Source organism: Equus przewalskii, chromosome 18, assembly GCF_037783145.1.
Source record: "Equus przewalskii isolate Varuska chromosome 18, EquPr2, whole genome shotgun sequence".
Classification (NCBI taxonomy): domain Eukaryota; kingdom Metazoa; phylum Chordata; class Mammalia; order Perissodactyla; family Equidae; genus Equus; species Equus przewalskii.
In genome coordinates, this window is record NC_091848.1 from 41,226,078 (window position 1) to 41,248,027 (window position 21,950).

The window sequence follows — 21,950 nt, forward strand, 5'->3', positions numbered from 1 at the left end:
ATGCTGATTTACCTTCTGTTATAGCTTGTCTCCAATGCTATATTTTTTTAATTATTATTATGGAAAATTCCAAGTGTACACAAAAGTAGAGAGAGAAAGAAAATCAACCCTCAGGTGCTGATCACCCAGCTTCACTACTTCTCTATGTTTTGCCAATCTTGTTTATCTCTTACCCCACTTTTGGAGGAGGCAGGCTGGTATATTTGAAAACAAATTGCAGACATTAAAATCTAGGAAAGGACTGAAATAAACTCTGAGTGCCAGGACTATACTTTAATTCCCTTTATGTCCCTTTAGGGTCTAACACTATGTCTGAAAATAGCAGGTGCTCAGAAAAGACTGGTGGCATTGAGAGGAGGGAAAATAAAATTATGAAAACATCATGATTTTGCACTAACTCTAGGACAGACTTCTAGAAGGGAAAAGGGTGGTGAGTCTTGCCCTAAAGCAACTTCCTTCACATTACCTGAATTTGTCCTCTACAGTCATGATTTCCTGTCACTTCAAGACAGCTGTGATTGAAAAAGAAAACTTTTCTTCAGGGAGAGTTCAGAATCTCTCAGTTACTTCAATGTTATTATAAATAAGTCCAATCTGATGACGTTTTCCCAAACCCCAGCCAGGAGTAACCTACCCTAAAAAGAACTTTATTAAAAAATCATTATTTTTTAAATTACAAAAGTAATATATACTTATTGAATGAAAAGTAGGAAGTGACAGAGAAATCGATAATAACAATAATCTGTATTTCAATGTGCAATTCCAGAGATAACCTTATCTTGGTTAGTATTCTGATAAAATTTGTGCATGAATCACGTTGGTAATCAGTCAATAAATGTTTATTATGTTTCTGGGAATAGTACCCGGTGTATTTGGGTCCATTATCTCATTAAGTTCTTAGAGTGACGTTGTAAGATAAATATATATATATTTTACTGTTTTATAGCTAATGGAACATGTCGAGAGGGGTTGCCTTCAGTCACATAACTGATAAGCAGGCTGGGCAGGAGAGCTCTCTTGAAACAGTAGGACGAGTGTTATAGACCCTTCACACCTCCAATGTTTACTCGCTGGAACCAAGGAGATTTCACACCTGGGCTGCCTTCATGCCGGCTCTCTGTACAGTTAGCTTTGAGGGGAGCACCAAGGCTTAGAGGAAGGAGGAAGTGATTATTTCTAACTGGATCCCATGTAGTCTTAAGAACGGGGGATAGCAGTGAAGGGCTAATTATTAAGCAGTCATTCATAATGACTCTTGGGTTTTATATTAAATATCTTCTCTTCGGACAAATTCCATGGGCTGATGTTCAGCAGGGTTAGTCTGTGGTGAGTACCAGCTTGCTAATTCTTGGGTAGGGTTTACAAGCTCCCTACGCCACACTTCCTCCCTCTGTAGAACGGGGGGCCGGATGTGTATGCGTTCCGGTCCTTTTTGCTTCGAACACGGCAGTACTTCTATTTCTCAGAAGTCCCTTCAGCCAGGTGAGTCTCCCTGTCAGGGGACTACCCCTCCAAAGGCAGCTCTTAGAAAAGCAATGCTCCCAGTCTGAATTTTTCAGAATGAGACTTTTATCAAAAACGATTGCTAGTCCTATCATTGAAGCCTCCTGCAGGTAAGTCCATAAGAGGTTGTCTGATTGGCCCCAGGATCCTGAAGACTTACTGTCACCTGGAGGGAAGAGAACAGACAGTTCCAAGGAAAGGGGCAGGAGGATGTGGGAGAGAAGAGGAAGGCCCCCAAAGGGAGCTCTGCCATTTCAAGGGTTTCCTTTGAGCGCCCGCAGGTGCCAAGGGGAGGAAAGACCGATCAGTCCATGCAGAGGATGGGGCAGAAGCCCAGGCTTTGGAGCTGACCTCTTACTTGTGTGGTCTTGGACAAGCTGCTTAATCTCTCTCAACTTTCATTTTCTCCTCTGTAAAGTGAGGAGACTAATAATTCTTACCTCACAAGGTCGAGATGAGAATTAAATAAGTTAATACAAGTGATTTAACCCCAGTGCATGGCACAGAGTAGATGCACAAATAAATCGCTCTTCTTATTAGCTGTCATTACTGCCTTCAGCCTCAACTTCTCATAATACCGTCCCAGGATCCTAAACGCAGGCCATACTGTTTAATTGCTTCCTGGGTCAAATCTTCTCTTTTGTGACCTGGCCCAGGAACCTAACCTCCATTTATAATGTTGTGTCTCGAGAGAAATGCTTTCCAGGTTTCCCTCAGACTAGCCTAGAGCTACGTTTTTGAAATGTTACCCTTCAGCAAGTGTGAGGCTCTCTTGAGAGCTGCTAGGATTGTTTTGTTTTTGTTTGACAGTAAATTATGATAGCCTCACGTCTCATTTAAAAAAACAATTTTTTCGTTAGCAAAGAACAGAGGTATATCTTACAAAATTCCAAAAACAAAAGAAAAGAGAAAAAAACCACCCCTGGTTAATCCCATACTCCTAATACAGTTATTGTTAGTTTTGGGGTATATTTCTTTCTAGAGTTTTCTTTTTTCTGTGGTTTTAGTGGTAATCATAGACACCTACGTACCTACGTAGTTTATTTTGTTTTTCTTTTTGTTACTTTAGATTTAATCATACGTGTTTCCATTATTACTTGGCACAGAAAGTATTCTGGTCTCCCTTCTGCCCCTTTAGTTGAGGACGTGTTTGGCTGTGGAGATTTTCCTTGCCCTGGCATTTTCTGCACTCTTCTGATAACACATTGAGAATTGGAGGAGAGACTTGGCTTTAGCAGTGAGGCGAGGATGGGGGTGGGCGGGATTGCTGACTGTGCCCCAGGGGGCCTTGCCAAGTAGCCTTCATCACTTTAGTGCATTTACCGTGGTCCAGGGTGGGTCCTCAGCTATGTGGCCTCAGAAACTGGATTTTTCTTAGTAACTAAGAGCATAGCCACCTCTTGGAGGTGAATTCCTACTACCCCACCCCATGCTATTGAAGTATGAAATCAGAGTGGCCGTTCATCAGCCGACAGTGAGAAACACGGGACGATAGAGCGGTGGTTCTGGCAGCCTACCAGTGTGTCCGCCTGTTGGCCATCCCTAGTCTGGAGCCACTTAATGTGAAGTGATAGAACAATAACAACAATGACGGTCACCACTTGGCGGGTGCATCAGGAGGTAGGCTAACACTTTGCCAATACGTTAGGTCCTCCAGTCCCACGACAAGCTCTTTCTGCAGGTACTGCTATTATCCCCATTTTACAGAGACGGACACCAAGGCTCCCTTAAGTGACTGGCTTGAGGTTTCATGGCTGATAACGTGGTGGAGCTGTAGTTTCGGTCTGAATCCAAACCCCTGATCTTAAACGCTGTGCTGTATTCTGCCTGCTACTCTTACAGATTGTTGAGCTCCAGTACTGGAATTCTCTTGTGTTGCTTACCCTCTCCCCCACGTGTGGGGGTGTGCCTGTGCCCTGCCTCGGTGTGACTGTAACATTTATAACTGAAAAATCCTTGATTTTTCATTCCCTGTTGGAGAGGAACATGTTTTCCTAGCTCTTACAAAGAAGAAGAGCTTTTGTCCTTTCCCTTATTTTCTCTTTGTGTGGAAATATGCTCTGTAACAAGATTTCATGTGTTGTTAACCTTCTCTGAAAGCTGTGCCAGGAAGGGGCATCCACAGAAGAGAACCATTAGGACTGTGTTTACGCTGTGCCCAGCTCAGAACTGAGGAGGCATCTCTAGTCTCTTCTTTACCTTCTCCTCCTCTGCAACATCTGGAAATGGCTTTTCTTCCTGGGTGACAGACAGCCTAGGTGATAACCCAGAGAGAACTCCTGTGATGTAGAGATGGTCAGAACTTTCTCCCTCTAAGATCTCTGATTTTCTGATCTCTAAACCCTACTTGGAGAACTCCCATTACTGTTAGTCTAGATCCGTTGGGCACGGGTTTCCAGTTGGTGCTGAAGTGAATAGTTGCAGGATATGGTTTCCCTCTGAAACAATGTGTCTTTTTGATTGCCTTTTAGAGTTTGTTGGAGCAGAACCACTGAACAAAAGCAGGCATTGCATCTTCAGTCATCTTCAAGTTTGCAATCAGATTGGAAGAGTGTAACTTGAAGCTTCCTGCCTACAGTGAGGCCGAGAGATAGCTGTCGCTCACGTAATAAAAGACATGGGCTGCAGCGTGACTTTCCACCTTTCTTACAAATTCCGGTTACTGTTGCTTCTTACCTTATGCCTGATGGTGGTTGGGTGGGCCACCAGCAACTACTTTGTAGCTGCTCTTCAAGAGATTCCTAAAGCAAAGGATTTCATGGCTAATTTCAACAACCCTCTCGTTTTGGAGAAGAAACAAACTCTGACCAATGAAGCATCCACGACAACCGCAAACCTTGACAACTGCCCTTCCATGTCTCCATACCTCAGTAAGTCTTTCTTTCTTTCTTTTTACAAGTGCTGTGTAAACTTTTTATTTAAATATAACATGTACAAAAAAGTACAAAAATCAGAACTGTACAGCTAAGTTTCACAAAATGAACATACCTGTGTAACCAGTATGTAAATTAGGAAATGGAATATTCCTAGAACCCCAGAACTTTCTATGCTTCTTTCAGTCACTACCCTTACTTCAAGAGTCTAACACCATCCGTTGGATTTCTCCTGTTTTTGAACTTTACGTAATTGGAAACATATGCTATGTACTTTTTAGTGTCTGGCTTCTGTTCTTCAAGAATATCTTTGTGAGATGTATCCATATTGCTGGTGTATAGTCTTTTGTTACGTGAACATGCAGTCATTTTATTATCCAGCCACAAAAGTCTCAGCAGCATATGTCAGTAGGTATATATTTAGCTGACAAGTCTGTAGGATGAGCTGGGAGTCAGTTGATCTAGGCTGGTGGCTCTGCTCCATGTGTGTCTCATCCTCCTCCTGGGGCCAACGGGCTAGCCTGGGCATGTTCTTCCCCTGGCCTCCGCAGGGCACAAGAGCACCAGGGGAGAAATGCAAGCACATTCAAGCCTGCGCTCGTGTCATGTCTGTTGGCATCCTCTTGGCCAGAAGTATGGAGTCAAGGGACAGGACTGAGTATGTTTTTTAATGTTTTCTTTAGTGTTTGTTTCTTAAATATGTTGTATGTTTTGGTTCCCTTTTGATGCCTTGGCTTTCAATTTAAATTAACAGTAAATAGGGCTTAGTGAACACATTAATTACAGAGGAAACACTCCACAGCGATATTATTTGTAACCCATGTAGGTTCTAGCAGACCTCTGATTCCCCAGAACATCTCCAGACACTCCTCTGAGCCTTCTGTTGTCCCCTCTTTCTAGAATGCCTTTCTTTAATCCGCGTCTGCCTGGTGGATTCCTGCTTATTTATCAAAAATGCAACTTAGGTTACTTCTCTCCCAGAAAGCTTGCTGGGACTGCCCAGAGTTAACCTTATGCCCACTCTGCCTGCCTGTGTTTCTGTTTCTGTGCTGTTCACAGCATATTGTTATATGTGTGTCTCTCTCCCCCAGGAGACCACGTGGAGGCAGGATGAGGGCAGGGCAACCCTTTCCAGCTCTGCCGAGTCGAGTGCGCCTCGCTGGTCCTGCAGAGGCGGCGCTCGGCATACACTCAGTCAGTCTCTGTGGGGTGGCCTGGGGCTCTGCGGGGGCTTCTTGCTCGTAGCTGCACAAAAACCTGCAGGCCCTCCTTCCTAACTGAATCGCACTCCTGTGCTGTGTTCACATCGACATATTGCTTCTCTTCGCTCAGATGAGGAAAAGCCAGAACGTTATTCCTGATTGTGTGAGGGAAGTTGTTCTGAGAAATGACACAAGTTGCGGTAGGAAAATGGGTTATTGAAATGCAAATCTGACTGTATTATCCCTCGTTCAGAATCCTCACAACATAGGTAAGCAACAAATGCATTTATAAAAATAGATGGGCAGTGACACCATCCCGAGCAAGCACCTGGATTAAGAGGGTGACGTAAGTAGTGATGAAGCCAGATGGGCATTAGTGACCCAAGGAGGAACAGAACTTGAGAAGGAGTCATGGGGTTGGGATGGAGATGGATGGAGTAAGTAGAAGCAGGTACTCGGAGGTTAGGGCCCGTGAATTGTTGTGACAATGAGAAAGTGAGCAGAGGGACCAGTTTATATGAGACCTGTTGCGTGGGGCCCTTTCAGGGGCCGAGAACAGAGGCATGGACAGGCTCACTTGGGTGATGAGGTTTGTCAGCAGGCGACACAGGAAACCATCTCAGCCAGCCACGCCATCATGTCCTCGCAGCTCTGTAGGCTGGCAGCAGCCTAGTAGCTTGACTGTCATATAACTCCTTTTCTTACTGTTTGTTTTCCGGGTGTTACCGCCTGCCAGCTCTGTGTCTCGCCTGTTTCCAGGAAAGGCCCTTTCTTGTGGGCAAGTTATTCTGTCTAGGTGGCTGAAGCAATTGTTTGCCCTTGGTGCCGTTGAGCAGAGTCTGTCATCCACTTCACAGACCCTGGCGCCTGGTCTCAGCAGCCAAGGCCGGGGTAGGGGATGGTTACACCAAGCAAGGTGCAGTGACTTCTTCACAGGAAGGGCCTGTGACTGCTTTGCACAGAAGGGGGTCATGAAACTTGCAAGCATCTTGAGATTTACACCCTGACCAGTGTACATGGAGATTAAAAAAAGCCTGGCTCAATTCCCTAACAGGCCCTCTGCCTCCTCTCTCACCAGTCAGTGTTCCCTGTTAATTCAGATCAAAGAGGAGGGTCGGTGGCCTCAGCCTGACCTTTAAAGCCTTGGATGAGATTGGTTACTGTGGATGGCCTTTGGGTTTCATCCAGCCATGTTGCATCCACGCTCGCTGAGCAGATGCTCCATGGGGAGCTGTGCCTCCATGGCGTGGTGGTAGAATTCTTGCGGTGTTGCACATGCCCCTCACTGCCGGGTTACGGAGTGGGGCTAGCTCCTGCTGCCTTTTGCTGTTTTACTTTTAGGGAGCTAGGATAGCGTCCAAGAGCTTGAGAAGGAGCGGGGAAGGGACCTTGTCCATGACTTAATTCCATGCTCTTGACTTTTAAGAGACTTCACCCTCCTTTGGAATTTTGAGAAGGAAGAGATGATAGAGCAAATCTGTAATTACTCCATGTAGCCCTGACCTCTGCTCTTTACCAGGGTCACTGGGACAGAATGCATCCCCTGCTTATGGATGAATCATGGGGCCGGAGTTGGTTACCCAGCCACAAGGGAATGCTCTGAAACGTCACTTAACTTGCTTTTGCAGCCGGTAACCTGTGTCACATGATCCTGTGGTTATAGTTCACGACCACATGAGGCTTTAAAGTAATAACAATAAAAGCTAACACTCGCGTCGTGCTCACTGTGTGCCAGGCGGTGTTCTAAGTGCTTCACTTGTACTGTGAGCCTGTCAACACTTGATGAGAGAGCTGCTGTTATTTCCTGTGGCCTGTTTTTATTGTAGGAGGCCAGAACAAGCTCTTTTTCAAACCGGATCTCACCCTGGAAGAAGTGCAGGCAGAAAACCCCAACGTGCGCAGAGGCCGCTATCACCCCGAGGAGTGTCGGGCTCTGCAGCGGGTGGCCATCCTCATTCCACACCGGAACAGGGAGAAGCACCTGATGTACCTGCTGGAACACCTGCATCCCTTCTTGCAGCGGCAGCAGCTGGAGTACGGCATCTACGTCATCCACCAGGTGAGTGTGGGGCTCTGCCCTCCAGGTCCTCCTCTCTCTGAGGGACTTGGCCATTTGTCTGTCTTGGGTAAAAGGAGCATCAAACTATCCTCAAAGGAGAGGTCTCTTCCCTCTTTATCCTTGAAAGGAAATTCTTGTCTTAGAGTGTGGAGTAATGGGACTAAGTGCTGGGAGATTTTTCTGCCTCTTCAGTGAACCTCTGGGGGAAGCCTGTTTTTTTGTGAGCCCCTCAATGTTAGCCGATGACTGCCCGGAGAATATTCCCTGAGATTCCCCTTCTGCTTCCTTCTGCATTTGCCATACACTACGAGATGAGACGTTGGAATTGTTTATCGCCATTGAGCATGGCTATTCAGTGGGGATCTAGACAGACGACTGTGTGTTTATAGCCCTGGAGTGTTCTGACTGTCTCCACCTTTCTCCCTTTAGCTTTGCCGCTATTATTACGTAGAACATACTATGTTTACTTTCCATTTTCTGGATTCACTTATTTGGCTTCCAGGAGCATGATTTAGTGGGAACACAGTAAGTGTAAGTGTAGGCTGCTTTTGCAAACTTTAGCTCTAAGTGGAGTGGGTGATGAAAGATGCCTCTATTTGGTGTTCAAGTTTATTGAAGGAAAAATAAGGCGCGTAAATTTAAATATCCATGTCTAGCTTTTCAAAATTGTCCCGGGTCATCCAAATAATTCCCCCTCAAATGCTTACACATGCTAAGAATGCAAGAAAAGTCATGCTTCATATTGGTTATAACTGATAATACTTGTTTTAGGAAAACTTTTGTGAAACCACAGGATGCAGTTCTGTGGTGTGTATTTTATAATAAACTGGGGCTCTTGAAAATCAGTGTGCATATATAGTACGTTTATGCCCACTTTTTAAGGATTTGAAACAAAATTTTACTATTGGTTTATAATTATTTTTAACATTGTTAGTGATTCTGAGTTCTTAGGACAGCAGCCCCTGATGTATAATATTTTTATGAATAGAAATATGTCTGTTTTGTGTTATTCTTTTCAGGAGTACTGTGGTAACTCGAGAACTGCATGTACTTTTGTTATGATAAACTGTTTATCAAACTGGAATTTTTTCTTAAGGCGTTTAATCCAAACAGCCATGAAAAAACTAATACTGTAAAATCTTTGTTGTACTGTAGCTTTACTGGTCAAATTGTGTTCTTTTCTTACCCAGTGACAAATCCCCTCGGTAAGGCCACTCTGAGGATTAGCTTCTGCCAATAAGAGTTATAACAGGATTCTCTCACTGTGGTTCCAAGAGACACTTTTTTTCTGCTGAGGAAGATTCACCTGGAGCCAAAATCCGTTGCCAGTCCTCCTCTTTTTTCGCTTGAGGAAGATGAGCCCTGAGCTAACATCCGTGCCAGTCTTCCTCTATCTTTTGTATGTATTTTGTATATATGCCTCCACAGCATGGCTGATGAGTAGAGTAGGTCCACACTTGGAATCTGAACCTGCGAACCCTGGGCTGCCGAAGCGGGGCCCATGGAACTTTACCCACCCAGCCACAGGGCCAGCCCCTCCAAGAGACTTTTAAGTAGCTTAGAAATAATAGCAGTGACTTCTGTGTTTATGGGGCAAGATTTCTTGATCCTTTCTGGCAAGCTGTATCTCTTGGAAGCTTAGTATAAATTGGTTACATAGGGTCAGATTGGGATCAGCTGTGAGTTGAACAGTGAAGCAGTGATATACTAATTGGCATGACTAGTATGCAGGAAAGGTTTTGTAGTTTTCATGGAATAAATGCATGTTTTCAAAAATCTTTTGAGTTATTTTTCTTTGTATTTTAAAACTACAGGTTTTTTTTTTAAATTGTGGTAAAATACACATAACATAAAATTTACCATTGAGTCGTTTATTTATTTTTTTTACTTTCTATTTTTTTTAGTTTTTGTTAAGATTATGATAGTTTACAACCTTGTGAAATTTCAGTTGTACATTATTATTTGTCAGTCATATTGTAGGTGCACCACTTCACCCTTTGTGCCCACCCCCCATCTCCCTTTCCCCTGGTAGCCACTAATCTGTTCTCTTTATCTACATGTTTAACTTCCACATATGAGTGGAGTCATACAGAGATTGTCCTTCTCTGTTTGGCTTATTTCACTTAACATAGTACCCTCAAGGTCCATCCATGTTGTTGTGAATGGGACAATTTTATCCTTTTTTATGGCTGAGTAGTATTCCATTGTGTGTGTATATATATATATATATATACACACGGTATCTTCTTTATACAATCATCAATTGATGGGCACTTAGGTTGCTTCCACATCTTGGCTATTGTAAATAATGCTGCAATGAACATAGGGGTGCATGGGACTTTTGGAATTGCTGATTTCAAGTTCTTTGGATAGATAGCCAGTAGTGAGATGGCTGGGTCATATGGTGTTTCTATTTTTAATTTTTTGAGAAGTCTCCATACTGTTTTCCATAGCGGCTGCACCAGTTTGCATTCCCACCAGCAGCGCGTGAGGGTTCATTTTTCTCCACAACCTCTCCAACATTTGTCACTTTTTGTTTTGGTTATTTTTGCTGTTCTAATGGGTGTAAGGTGATATCTTAGTGTAGTTTTGATTCGCATTTCCCTGATGATCAATGATGATGAGCATCTTTTCATATGCCTATTGGCCATCCATATATCTTCTTTGGAGAAATGTCTCGTCATGTCCCCTGCCTGTTTTTTGATCGGGTTGTTTGATTTTTTGTTGTTGAGTTGTGTGAGTTCTTTATATAGTATGGAGATTAACCCTTTGTCGGATATATGACTTGCAAATATTTTTTCCCAATTGGTGGGTTATTTTTTTGTTTCAATTACTGTCGAGTCATTTTTAAGTGTACAGTTCAGTAGGGTTAAGTATGTTCATGTCATTGTGCTACCAATCTCTAGGAGTTTTTCACCTTGCAAAACTGAAACTCTATACATTAAACAACAACTCCCCGTTTCAAGGCATGTTTTTAAGTTATGGAATATAAGTATTGTGAAGTGTAAAGAAAAATACGAGAGGTCTTTTATTGTTCTTGCATCTACTCTGTCAGAGCTTCACAAGTACAGTCTCACCATTAACAAGAATAGTTCCAGCTCCTGCATCTGAACTGGAGAGGGGGGTACAGTGAGAAACCATGTCTCAGGAGCTTTTCAAGTTTTAATTTCCATATCTATAGGCTGGAAGTAAAAAGTTTAATCGAGCCAAACTCTTGAATGTGGGCTATCTAGAAGCTCTCAAGGATGAAAATTGGGACTGCTTTATATTCCACGACGTGGATCTGGTGCCGGAGAATGACCTGAACCTTTACAAGTGTGAGGATCAGCCCAAGCATCTGGTGGTTGGCAGGAACAGCACTGGGTACAGGTAAGGCGGCTTTGCTTGGGGCTCGCGTAGGTGGGGAAGCTTGCCCTGTTCTCATCAAGGCTGTGCGGGACGAAGTGTCCGGAGTTCTTACATAAATGAGAAATAGGAAAAATGGTCCGTGACATATCACTTTAAAGTTCAAAACAAAAATTAGAGACATTAGATTTTTTTCCTGAAAAGGAAAATTACTACAACAGCCTTGGCAAAGGATCACAAAGACAAAGGGAAAGAACAGGAGAGGGGAAATAGTCCAAGCACCACAAACGATGTTTGGCCTCACCTGCAGGGCGGTTCCTATGGTGGAACTTCTGTAAACTTTTGCTTCCACACTGCATAGAACTCAGGTCACTTACCTGTCTCTCCCTGACTTCCCCTCTAGGAGGCAACCACTGTGCCCCTTAGGTCAACTTTTAGGCCTCTTTTGTGAGACTGATGTCTCTTTCCAGACTGTGGCATCTTTTTGGAGTTCTGAGGGAGCGTGGGGAGGGGCGTATCCACCGAGTAGTTGCGTGCTGGTGTGGGAGGCAGGTGCGGTGGAGCTGTGTCAATGTTGCACTTCTGCAGATTCAACTATAAGCATTTGGTAATGATCGGGAGAGAGGAGGAGGGAGGGAGGGAGCGGGGGGAGAGAACTATACAACCATAAAATGATGCAAGAGATTCCACCAGTGTCTACTCTGGGAGTGAGCATGAGATGGAAGCCCTGAATCTGTTGATACCTCGCTCAGCCTCGGTTTGCATTTGCTCTCATTGTGTAGGTTCTTACTTCGCGCTGTTTAAGAGATTTCCAAGAGTATCGTTGCAGGTGATTTTTGCCTCAGGTACTGACTTTAAACCCAATCCCTGTGTAAACTGTGGGGTACAAACAAATACCTAGAGTAAGCTACAATGGATGAGAGCACAGTGTCTGTAAGAAACACCTAGGCAAAGGTTTAAAGCTGTTCCCCAGGGAACATGGCACCTTCATCTTTTAGGATCACTGGGAGCTTCCCGGCAGAATTCTAAGACATGGAAGCAAGAGAGAGCGTGACACAGTTCTGGGGGGAGTTCATTTGTTCGTTAGTGCTCGAGAAGGAATGTCTGAGATGGTGGAGGGAGGAGACACAGGAGATGAGAGTGGGCAGGGGCCAGATTATGCAGGCCTTGTTCAGTCTGCTAAGGAGTCTCATGTCCTCTGGAGGGGACTAGGAGCTCTTGACGTGTGGTCACAGCTGGAGAATGGCAGGAGAAAGCTCGGGTCAGCCGGCCGTTAGTGTGTTGGGTGGCGCAAGGCAGGAGGGGAGAAGCTGAGGGGAGAGATGCCAGGCCTCTGAGTTAGGGCAGGGGCAGTGGGGCCAGAGGGCAGGGAGGGGTCTGGAAGAGAATCACAGGGTTTGGTCCTCTGGGGAACTTGGTCTTGAGCATTATCTGGAGGTTTTGCTTTCTGGCCTCTCTGAGCCACGTCTGCATTGAAGAAAGCAGTGTATCATGTCTGGACACCTCAGTATTTTCAGAAGCATGTCAACTGTCCACTTGCTGTGTGAAATTAATAAGATAGCACTGTCTGCAGCATAGCTACCTGTACTTCAGACCCTTGACGTAGATGATAACTTCCCATTGCCCAGTTCTTTCTAAACACCTGTGGTGAGAAATTACAGCCACACAGGATTGGGTTTTTTGGTTTATTTTTGGAGTGTAGACCCACAGGATTGTCTTAAGCACAGGCCTTCTGTTGGGATTCTAGATATAATCTTTGTATTCAGCTGGACCATGAGAAACTGAGTTCTTGGGCATTCCTGTTGGGAATTGATTTTGAGTAAAAGTTTGGTGCAACAATCACAGATTTCATCAGATGCTACTTCACTCTAGAAATAGCCCCTGTCTGACTCTTGCTGTTTTTTAACTTGCTACTGTAACTGGCCAGACATTTCTTTTATGACTAGATATCAGAAAGCCTTTGTCTTCCTTGAGGAGCTGGCAGGTTTTCCTAATAAATCAGGTGATTGAATGTGTCTCCTCTTTTGATCTGGAGGCAAGACACTCTGAGCCAAATGCATGGTCTTCTTTTAGAAGCTGAAAACAATCTTATGTACTGATCAGAGTTTTACTATATTTCCTATTTTAATCTTCTATTCTAATTTAAATTTTCCTCTGGTCCTTGTTTGTCATTTGTATTTTTCTGCTTTCTTTCATGTATCATGTAAACAGCCTGGTCTCCTGTGGCTGGGGAGAGGTGTGCATAAGTCATGTAGGAGTTGTCTTCGTCCCCCCACTTCTGACCTTTGCTGTTTTTTGGGGCCAAATCCCTCTGGTTGGTGGAGGTGCAGGCACAGGCAGTGACGTGTCTGCTTCCTGCCAGTAACTGTCACTGTGCCACAGAGCTTCAGTCAGCACCCACTTTATTCACTGTCATGACAGCCCCGTGAGTATAATAAGTGCAAGAGATGTTTTCACTTTACACACCTGCAGAGGGAAGACATTAAAGTGATTTACCCCAACTGTCTCAGACTCTGATGAAGCCAGAAGTAAATCTTATCATTTATCACTGACTTACGGGTCTTGTCACCAACCCACAGTCAGTGATGAACCTGCCTGCTTTCTACAAGGACTCTACTGTTATTTTATATCTAAATTTTCCCTACTTTTTGGCCTTACAGCCCTTCAAAACTAAATAAAACTATTCTAGGGCCAATTAAATATTTATGCTCTTCCAGATGAGGAGAAAAACCCAAAGCAAAGATAGTAAACACGTAGACATTTGCCATCCAAGAGGCAAGTGAGAAACTGAGAGTTCGTTAACCTTTCTTTTCAACTGGTCTCCTGAGCCTCCTTGCTCCAGCTAACTTGTCTCTAGATGCTCCTCAGACACCTTGCACATTCTCCTTTCGTTGCTTTTCCTCATGGGGTTCTGGCCACCAGGACTTGCTCCATTTTTCTACCTGACTGAATCCTCCCAGGCCCCTGCGCTGCCCCTGCCATGGGCGGCATCTCCTTCCTCAGAACCTGCTAACACTCGCCTCTTCTGTTAGGCTGGGAGCCCTTTGAGGGCAGGGCCCACAGCTGACAGCGTTAGGCAGTTGTCTTGCACACGGTGGACGGTGGTTACTTAATAGGTGACTGCCAGGTCTTCAGGTCTTTAGGAATCCCTCCCCAGTCAGACAGTCCCATAACCATGGCAACAAGTCACTGCAGTGGGTGTCTTGGTCAGTAATAGCTGCCTCCTGAGCACTTTATTTCCTTTTGTTTTACGTTATAATAATACCATTTTCCAGAATTTTAGGTTGAGAGGTATGCGAGTAAATCTATTTCCGTTATGGGTAAGAGGGTCGTCCCCAGCTGTACTCAGGATATAGAAACACAGCTGAACTACACATTGGCTTTGGGGACGCCACCTGTTAGGTGACAAGTCTCTACATGTTTCTTGATCTTTCTTTTTGGTTTCTCTTCTTATCTGGGAGAGCAGAAATATTTAATTGGTCTTGGAACACTTTGAACTGAAGTTCGTTAAAGTTAGAAATCCTCCAAATCTCACATCCTTTTGTTCAGTAACATCCAAGTTGTTAAGCTGCCTTCACGTGCATTTCTGAATTGTTACAGTGTCATATGCAAGGGATGTCTTTATTTTTCCGGTTTGCTCATTTGTCCACCAGTAATCCCCAAGAGCCCTCCAGGATGGGGGGTGTGCTCTGACCTCTTGACCTCTTCTCTCCTCCTTTTTCTTGTTGGTATCCCCACGGCTCCATCCTTCTGCACTCTTCTCACCTACTACACTGTCTTCTGGCAATTTCTCCTTCTACTTTGCCTTCAGGTACCACCTCTTGACAGCTTATTTTCAGAGCTGTATCTGTGGCCTCTCCTCTCTTTTGAGCTTGGACTGTATATCCTTCTGCTCACTTCAAAAGCCACAGGGGTATCTCACATTCACCTTATCCAAGACATAATGTAATGTCTTCCTCTCAAAACCTAATTATTGTTCTGTAGACCTGATTTTTGTGAAGGGCACTATCATCTATGTAGTTGCCCAAGCCAGAAAGCTCAGGGCTATTGAGGTGTGTTGGTTCCTCAGGGAACAAACTCTGAAATGGAGATTTGCATGCACAGAAGTGGAGGTTTGCATATAGAGTGTGTGCAGGAGCTGTCTCCTGCTCTCCACCCTACCCCCTAAAAAAAAGTAAAAGTAGAAGAACAGTATATTCATTAACATACTCATTCATGCCGAACCTGGATGCAGCCTCAGAATCCTTCCTAACCCACTGCCCTTGGCAGCCACTACGATTCATTGGATTGGCATGTGAGATGAAATCTGTCATCCAGATCTGGTGTTATGGCGCACATTTACAGGTACCCCTGTTGACCTCTCCACACGAACATGAAACAATACAGGGAGTGGCACTTTGCTTGGTGAGCAGATGCGAGCACTTGTCTAGACTGAGGAAAGAAGGCCAGAGAGGGAAGGCCAGGACCATCGGGAGGTGGATGCCAAGCAGAGTGGATGGATGAAGGAGTGTGGTCGTCCCAGTGTTCCTAGAATGCCGGCCCTGAAACAGGAGACTTCTGAAGTCCCCATGCAGAACTGAAAGGCTTTGTGCTAATGTTCTTACCTTTTCTCTCCTGTCTTTTACTCCAGGTTACGTTACAGCGGATATTTTGGGGGTGTTACTGCCCTAAGCAGAGAACAATTTTTCAAGGTGAATGGATTCTCTAACAACTACTGGGGATGGGGAGGCGAAGACGATGACCTCAGACTCAGGTGAACAACAGAGACAGGTCCCCTTCACGGGGCTCTGCTGTCAGTGGTGGCTCTGGAAACCTACCTTTATGGCTAGTTCCTATAGTTGCCAGTCCAGCAGGTCACAAGGCTGCAGATTTGGGCTTAAAGGGTGGCAGTGGGTGGAGGGAAGGCAGGATGGCCCAAATTGCTCTTTGCCACTGGCAGTTTTGAAATGATGGAGGGTGGTCTTTTCCTGGCTCGTGGGTGTTTGGGGTCCCGAAGTGTTGATAGAGGTCTCTGTGGACTTGTCAGTGGGTATTATGTACTGAGACAGGGTCTCACCAGTGAATGAAAAGTCCCAGACTGCAGGGTATCTGCAAAACCACAATTGGAGGAAAGCAGCCAGAGGGCCTATCGTAAGCCTGTGCTTTCTCTCAGAGCCGGGGCATCCTGGCACAGTTCCCAGTGTCCAGAGCAAGGAGGGCCAGTGGCCTTCGAGGAGCCGCACACCCTGAAGCAGGCCAAGATGTGCTTCCCTCCTTATGTGTTAGTCAGCTCCGTCCCTGGGGTGCAGCTGCTGGCCTGGCTCCAGGCTGCTGGCCGTCCCCTCAGATCCTCCTGGACTCCTTTCTGCTCTGGAGACTTCAAAGGGAATATGTCTGGCCTCCTCTCTCAGCTCCCTTCCCTGAACTTGGGTTTCCTGGCCAGATAGTTATAGGTATCCCTGTCTCCCAGAAATAAGTAATTTTTCAGGAGCCTGGGGTCCATATCTTTAGACTTGTAATAACAAGCTCTTTCTGGCCATTAGGAGACCCGTTTCCTCCTGCTGTTGCCTTTGGGAAAGGAAATCTCTCAGCTGAGATGAACAGATGTGTGGCTGCCAGAAATTTTCCATTGCTTCAGCATAAAGAAGCCAGGGCTCCCCGCTGGTCTTGTTCCCATGTCTTGGCTGAGAGTCTCTGGAATGTTTCTGGCAGGAGGGAACGGAGTTCCCTGACCAAAGGCTCCATGGGAAGGGCCAGGGTGGCAGGCAGCAGCTCTTCTCAGCCAGCCCATCAGCAGCCTGTGTGGCCGTGGCTTAGGAAGCGGACAGAGGGTGTCTGCTAGATCTTAGGGCCAGAGTAGCACAGGCTCAAGGCAAACAATGTCTGTCATCTTCCCCAAATCCATTTCTCTGCCCAGGTCGGGTGGTTGGTAGAAGTTTGCACTGATCATGTACCCTCACTGTCTTTTTTCCTGCTGCTCCTCAGCTGCAAGGTAGAGGGGAGCCCCAAGTTCTGCTTTCCTTTGATAAGAACATCATGACCTCCAGGGTGGTTCTTGACTAATGCCGTGGATAAGCCAAATGATACGAACATAAAAGTTGGTTGAGATTTATTTACTAAATGTTTATTTACTCAGCACTCTTATTTGCACTTATATATTACATTCAGTTTGCAAAGCATGTTCCTTGTGGGTGATCTCATTTGAGCTGTCAGAACAGCTCGGTAACACCATTCCCATTTTACACATGGGGAAACCGAGACCTGGAATAATGAACTGAATTACCAAGTTTGTAAATAACAAGGTCTAGATTTGAACCTAGGTTCGTGGGCTTTAAAGCTTGTGACCTTAAACGAGCATTACTCTCTTTGTTCAAAGGAGGAAACGCTAAGTAAATTAGGGATCCTGAGAGACTTGATTCTCCTATTCATCATGATGTTTTAAAATATGTATTTTCTCACTTGTTTTTAAAAAATGACAAACTGGGGGCTGGCCCCGTGGCCGAGTGGTTAAGTTCGCGCGCTCCACTACAGGCGGCCCAGTGTTTCGTTGGTTCGAATCCCGGGCGCGGACATGGCACTGCTCGTCAGACCACGCTGAGGCAGCGTCCCACATGCCACAACTAGAGGAACCCACAACGAAGAATACACAACTATGTACTGGGTGGGGGTGCTTTGGGGAGAAAAAGGGAAAAAAATAAAATCTTTAAAAAAAAAAAAAAATGACAAACTGTAAATTGACACGTCTCCTGTGTACCCCAGTAGTAAATGTTAAATATGATTCTTTTGTGGACTTACTGCCTGAGGCCCAATATTATAGGAAAATTATTCTTTTTAATACCCAAATAATCAAGCTAGGTGTGACTATGTGTGTGTGTGTGTATGTGCATGTCTGTAAATTTTTGTAAATGATTCTCTTTAAGTGTCTAGTGGTAGATAAGTGAGAGAGAATTTTTTTAAACACTTCTATTATTTTTATAGGGTTCAGCTTCATAGAATGAAAATAATCCGGCCAATGCCTGAAGTGGGTAAATACACGATGATCTTCCATACCAGAGACCAAGGCAATGAGGTGAACATAGAGCGGTAAGTGCTGGACTCGTGTGCCTGGCCAGCTGCCTACTTAGTCTCTTCTGTCAATAAGGGCGATGCTGAATTTGGTCCAATGAACCACTTTATTTTGTTCAAAACCTTTTATTAAGGTAATTTTCAAGCAGACATAAAAGGAGAGGGAATGGTATATTGAACCCTCAAGTACCTCCTCCCCAGCTTTGGCAGTTATCAGTTCATGGTCTCTTATCTTTCTCCCATGTTTTTCTCCTCCCGTGCTGGATTCTTTAGAAGCAAATCACAGCATTTCATGCGTAAATGTATATCCTAAATGTATATCCTTAAAGTAAAAGAAGTGTTAAAAAAAGAACCACAATACCATTATCATTACTTAAAATAAAATTAACAATATTCCTTAATATCATCAAATATCCAGTCAGTGTGCATGTTTCCCTGATTATCTCATAAATGCTTTTTTTTTTTTTTAAACACTTGGTTTACTCAGATCAGGATCTAGACAAGGTCCACACATTGCATTTGGACCATCTCTCTGAAATCTCTTTTAATCTGTAGGTGCCCCCTCCCTTCCTTTTCTTTTTCTCTTTCAATTTATCTGTTGAACAAACCAGGTCATTTGTCGGATAGCATTTCCTGTGTTGTGGATTTTGCCAGTTACATCCTGGTGGTATAACTTCATATGTGCCTCTGACCTCTGTGTTTCCTTGTAACCTGGGGGGTCTGGAGGCTTGAACAGATTCCGGTACTGTTTTGAGGCAACACTTCATCCATGGTGTGTGTACCTCCTCCTGTGTCACAACAGGAGGTCTGGCTGTGCTTTGTGATGTCAGGATTGATCTGTGGGTTCAGGTGTTGTCAGCTCCATCCACTCATTGTGAGATTCCCCAGCGGTCTTTCACCTAATAATTTTAGCAGCCACTGGTGGGTAATCTTTGCCTAAATTTATTGTTCAATTAGGGATTGCAGAATTCTGGTATTCTGTCATTCCTTCTGTGTTTATTAGATAGATTTCTCTACAAGGAAGGACTTTCCCTCTTCATCTTTGAGTACCCCAGAGTACGGTTCTTACAGAAAAGGCAGAATAAAGGGAAAGAATCAGCATTGATTTGTCATTTTTCAAAATATTGAGTTGATGTTTGCTAGCATCCTTCAGGATGTACTCACTGTTTTTGTTGAGGCTCAGATTGTCTCATCTTTGGCAAATGGGATCTTCTTCAAGCTGACTGCTCAATCCTGTGACGTAACTGCAGTGGTTTTGGGAGATTCTTTCCCTGTGCTCTGGTGTGATGAGCTGCTCGAGCTTGTCCTTCAGCCCCAGGAGCCCTTTCACCACAAGTCCTGGCAGAGAAGCCAGTTCTTTATGGGGCTGTGACTGAAGAATCTACGTCTCTTTGTTCTGTTTTTTCCCTTAAAATTTAAAACAGTATTAAAGGGCTTTTAGCCCTTTTGTTAGAGTCTACATTTTAAAACAATATCAAAAGACTTTTAGTCCAATATTACAGGGCTTTGTTAGAGTCTGTGTTTTAAAACAATATTAAAAGACTTTTAGTCCTTTTGTTAGAGTCTACCACTTTAACAAACAACTATTTCTGTTTTCCATGTGTCTTTTTAGTCTTTGTCCATAGGGGTGCATTTTTCTCTTTAAATTAAAAAAATAATAGTAATAATTATGGGGCCGGCCCCATTCCCGAGTGGTTAGGTTCACATACTGTGCTTCGGTGGCCCGGAGTTTTGCCCTTTTGGATCCTGGGCGCGGACATGGCACCGCTCATCAGGCCATGTTGAGGCAGCATCCCACACGCCACAACTAGAAGGACCCACAACTAAAAATGCACAACTATGTGCTGGGGGGCTTTGGGGAGAAAAAGGAAAAATAAAATCTTAAAAAAAAATTATTAAATAGATATAAAAGAATACCCTATAAATTGTATGAAAAGTTTGGAGATCCCTGATGCCCTGAACACTGGTGTGTCCCCTGCCCACTTTATGCCTGTTACCTGTGTGGCCCTCCCTACTCTCAAACCCTCCCCCGACTCCAAGGGGTAACGCTTTCCTGAATTTTTGTGATAAGTATTGTGATAATTATAATTATTTCTGCTGTTCTTGGTTTTCTTGTTTTCCCATATGTTTGTATCCCTATATACAAGATTGTTTAGTTTTGCGTGTTTTCCATTGTGTATAAATGAAGTGATACTGTATTATTTTCCTCTGACTTCATTTAGCTCAACATTATGTTTCTGATCTTCATCCACGTTGTTACTGTGTCTGAAACGTATTGCTTTTCACCACTAAGCTCCTAGAGACCAGTTCAGTTCACCACCCACTCCTCTCCCCACGTCCCCGGACTCCAGGCCACCGTTACTTCTTCCGATGCCTCCTGCTCTTGGCGTGTCCGTGCGTCTTGCACAGGGTGGTCTCTCTTCCCGAGTGCCCTTTCCCTCACCTTCTTCACTTAGTGAATTTTTCCTCTTGTAAGCCTCAGTCAAATTTACCTTCTCTATGACCCTTCCCCAGCCTCCCTCATGAAGTTAGGTCCCCCCTCCATTACTCCTTCTCTACACACATGCTAACTTTGTTTGAGACTCTTGAAAGCTATGTACCCTCCCTGCCTACAGACAGAATTTTCCCGACAACATTGGAGGGGTCATAGATCCCCTGAAGCTTATCCAAGGGCCTGTTAGCAGTGGATGACGTGTATCACATTGTATCAGTGTTACTTGTACGTTCCTCTGTCCTGTAGTCTGGGGGCTCACTGTGGCAGTGACTCTATCATTGGTCCTCAGGGTTTTACAATGGGGTCTGACACACGAAGACCTGGCTGTCATTGGTGTTCGTTACCTTACATGGAGAAAATAAACATTTTTTGCAGTAGGAAACCCAACAGGTGCAATAATTTACAAAGGTGCTTTTGCCAAAGTTTGTGGCAAGGCAAAAAGCAGTGGAAATATATGTTAAATTCCTGTCTCATCATTCACATATGTTCTTCTTATCCCTAGGATGAAGCTCTTACATCAGGTGTCACGAGTCTGGAGAACAGATGGGTTGAGCAGTTGTGTTTATAAATTACTCTCTGTGGATTATAATCCTCTATATATCAACATCACAGTGGATTTCTGGTCTGGCCCATGACCCTGGATTGTCTGGTGATGTTTGGAAGAATATTTGATTGCAATAATTTTGGCCTAGAGACTTCACCTAGTAGCACACATTAAGAACTTGTTGGAGCTAATTGTTGAGTTGAATTTTTCCTTTTTGTATTTTCTTAGCAGAGCTCCTGGTGATAAGGAATGTAAAACAATGGTAGCAAGACAGCATTCTTAGTTGTTTTGATCATGAGCCTTAAATGTTATGGATACTTGAAGGACTAAGTATAAAAGGACTATTCAAAAGATATGATGAAGGCTACTTGAGAACTCTGATTGAGGGAGGTTTATTTAAGTTTGAAGTGATACATTATGGGATAAAAAAGGCCACGGAGAGTAAGATTGGTGACTGTCCCAGAGAACCAGAATTGTTCTCATCCAAGTGAGAAAGGTACGAAGATATATTTCTATTACTCGTTTATCCTGCGTGGTCATCTGTACAGAGGTGGGTCCCAGATGAGGAGACGGCCACAGAAGTGGGGAGAAAGGTGAAGAATCAAGGTGCAGTGAACTTGGGGATGAAGGGGTGGCGGGACGACAGTGTCAGATGGAGAGGCAGCCGCCGTCGTGCTGGCTGCTGCTGCTGCTGCTACTCTGCAGTGGGTGTCACGTGCCCGGTACGCCTTCCAGGAGTAGCCCAGCAGACAACACATTATCTACTAGTTTTTTAAGCAATTTTGTAAAATGATTTTGTACGTGTAGGATACGAATTAACAGTTTACAAATTACATATTATGTAATAATACACTGAAATTACCTCCGTAGTAAAATACGAAAATGC

The 21,950-nt window shown here is 44.3% G+C and overlaps 1 protein-coding gene across 7 annotated transcripts in view; it reads left to right on the forward strand.

Moving 5' to 3' along the window:
• Nucleotides 1-21,950, forward strand: part of B4GALT4 (beta-1,4-galactosyltransferase 4) — a 53,479-nt gene extending 31,529 nt beyond the window's left edge. For 6 of the 7 annotated variants that reach the window (XM_070583848.1, XM_070583841.1, XM_070583845.1 and 3 more), the window contains 6 exons: nt 3,975-4,373; nt 7,405-7,637; nt 10,819-11,006; nt 15,613-15,735; nt 17,940-18,044; nt 21,023-21,950. In XM_070583848.1, the coding sequence (XP_070439949.1) occupies nt 4,121-4,373; nt 7,405-7,637; nt 10,819-11,006; nt 15,613-15,735; nt 17,940-18,044; nt 21,023-21,155 (1,035 nt within the window). In that variant the 5' untranslated portion in view covers nt 3,975-4,120 and the 3' untranslated portion in view covers nt 21,156-21,950. Of the gene's footprint in view, nt 1-925; nt 1,483-3,974; nt 4,374-7,404; nt 7,638-10,818; nt 11,007-15,612; nt 15,736-17,939; nt 18,045-21,022 lie in introns of those variants that run through there. The other variant, XM_070583846.1, reaches the window with a different exon arrangement.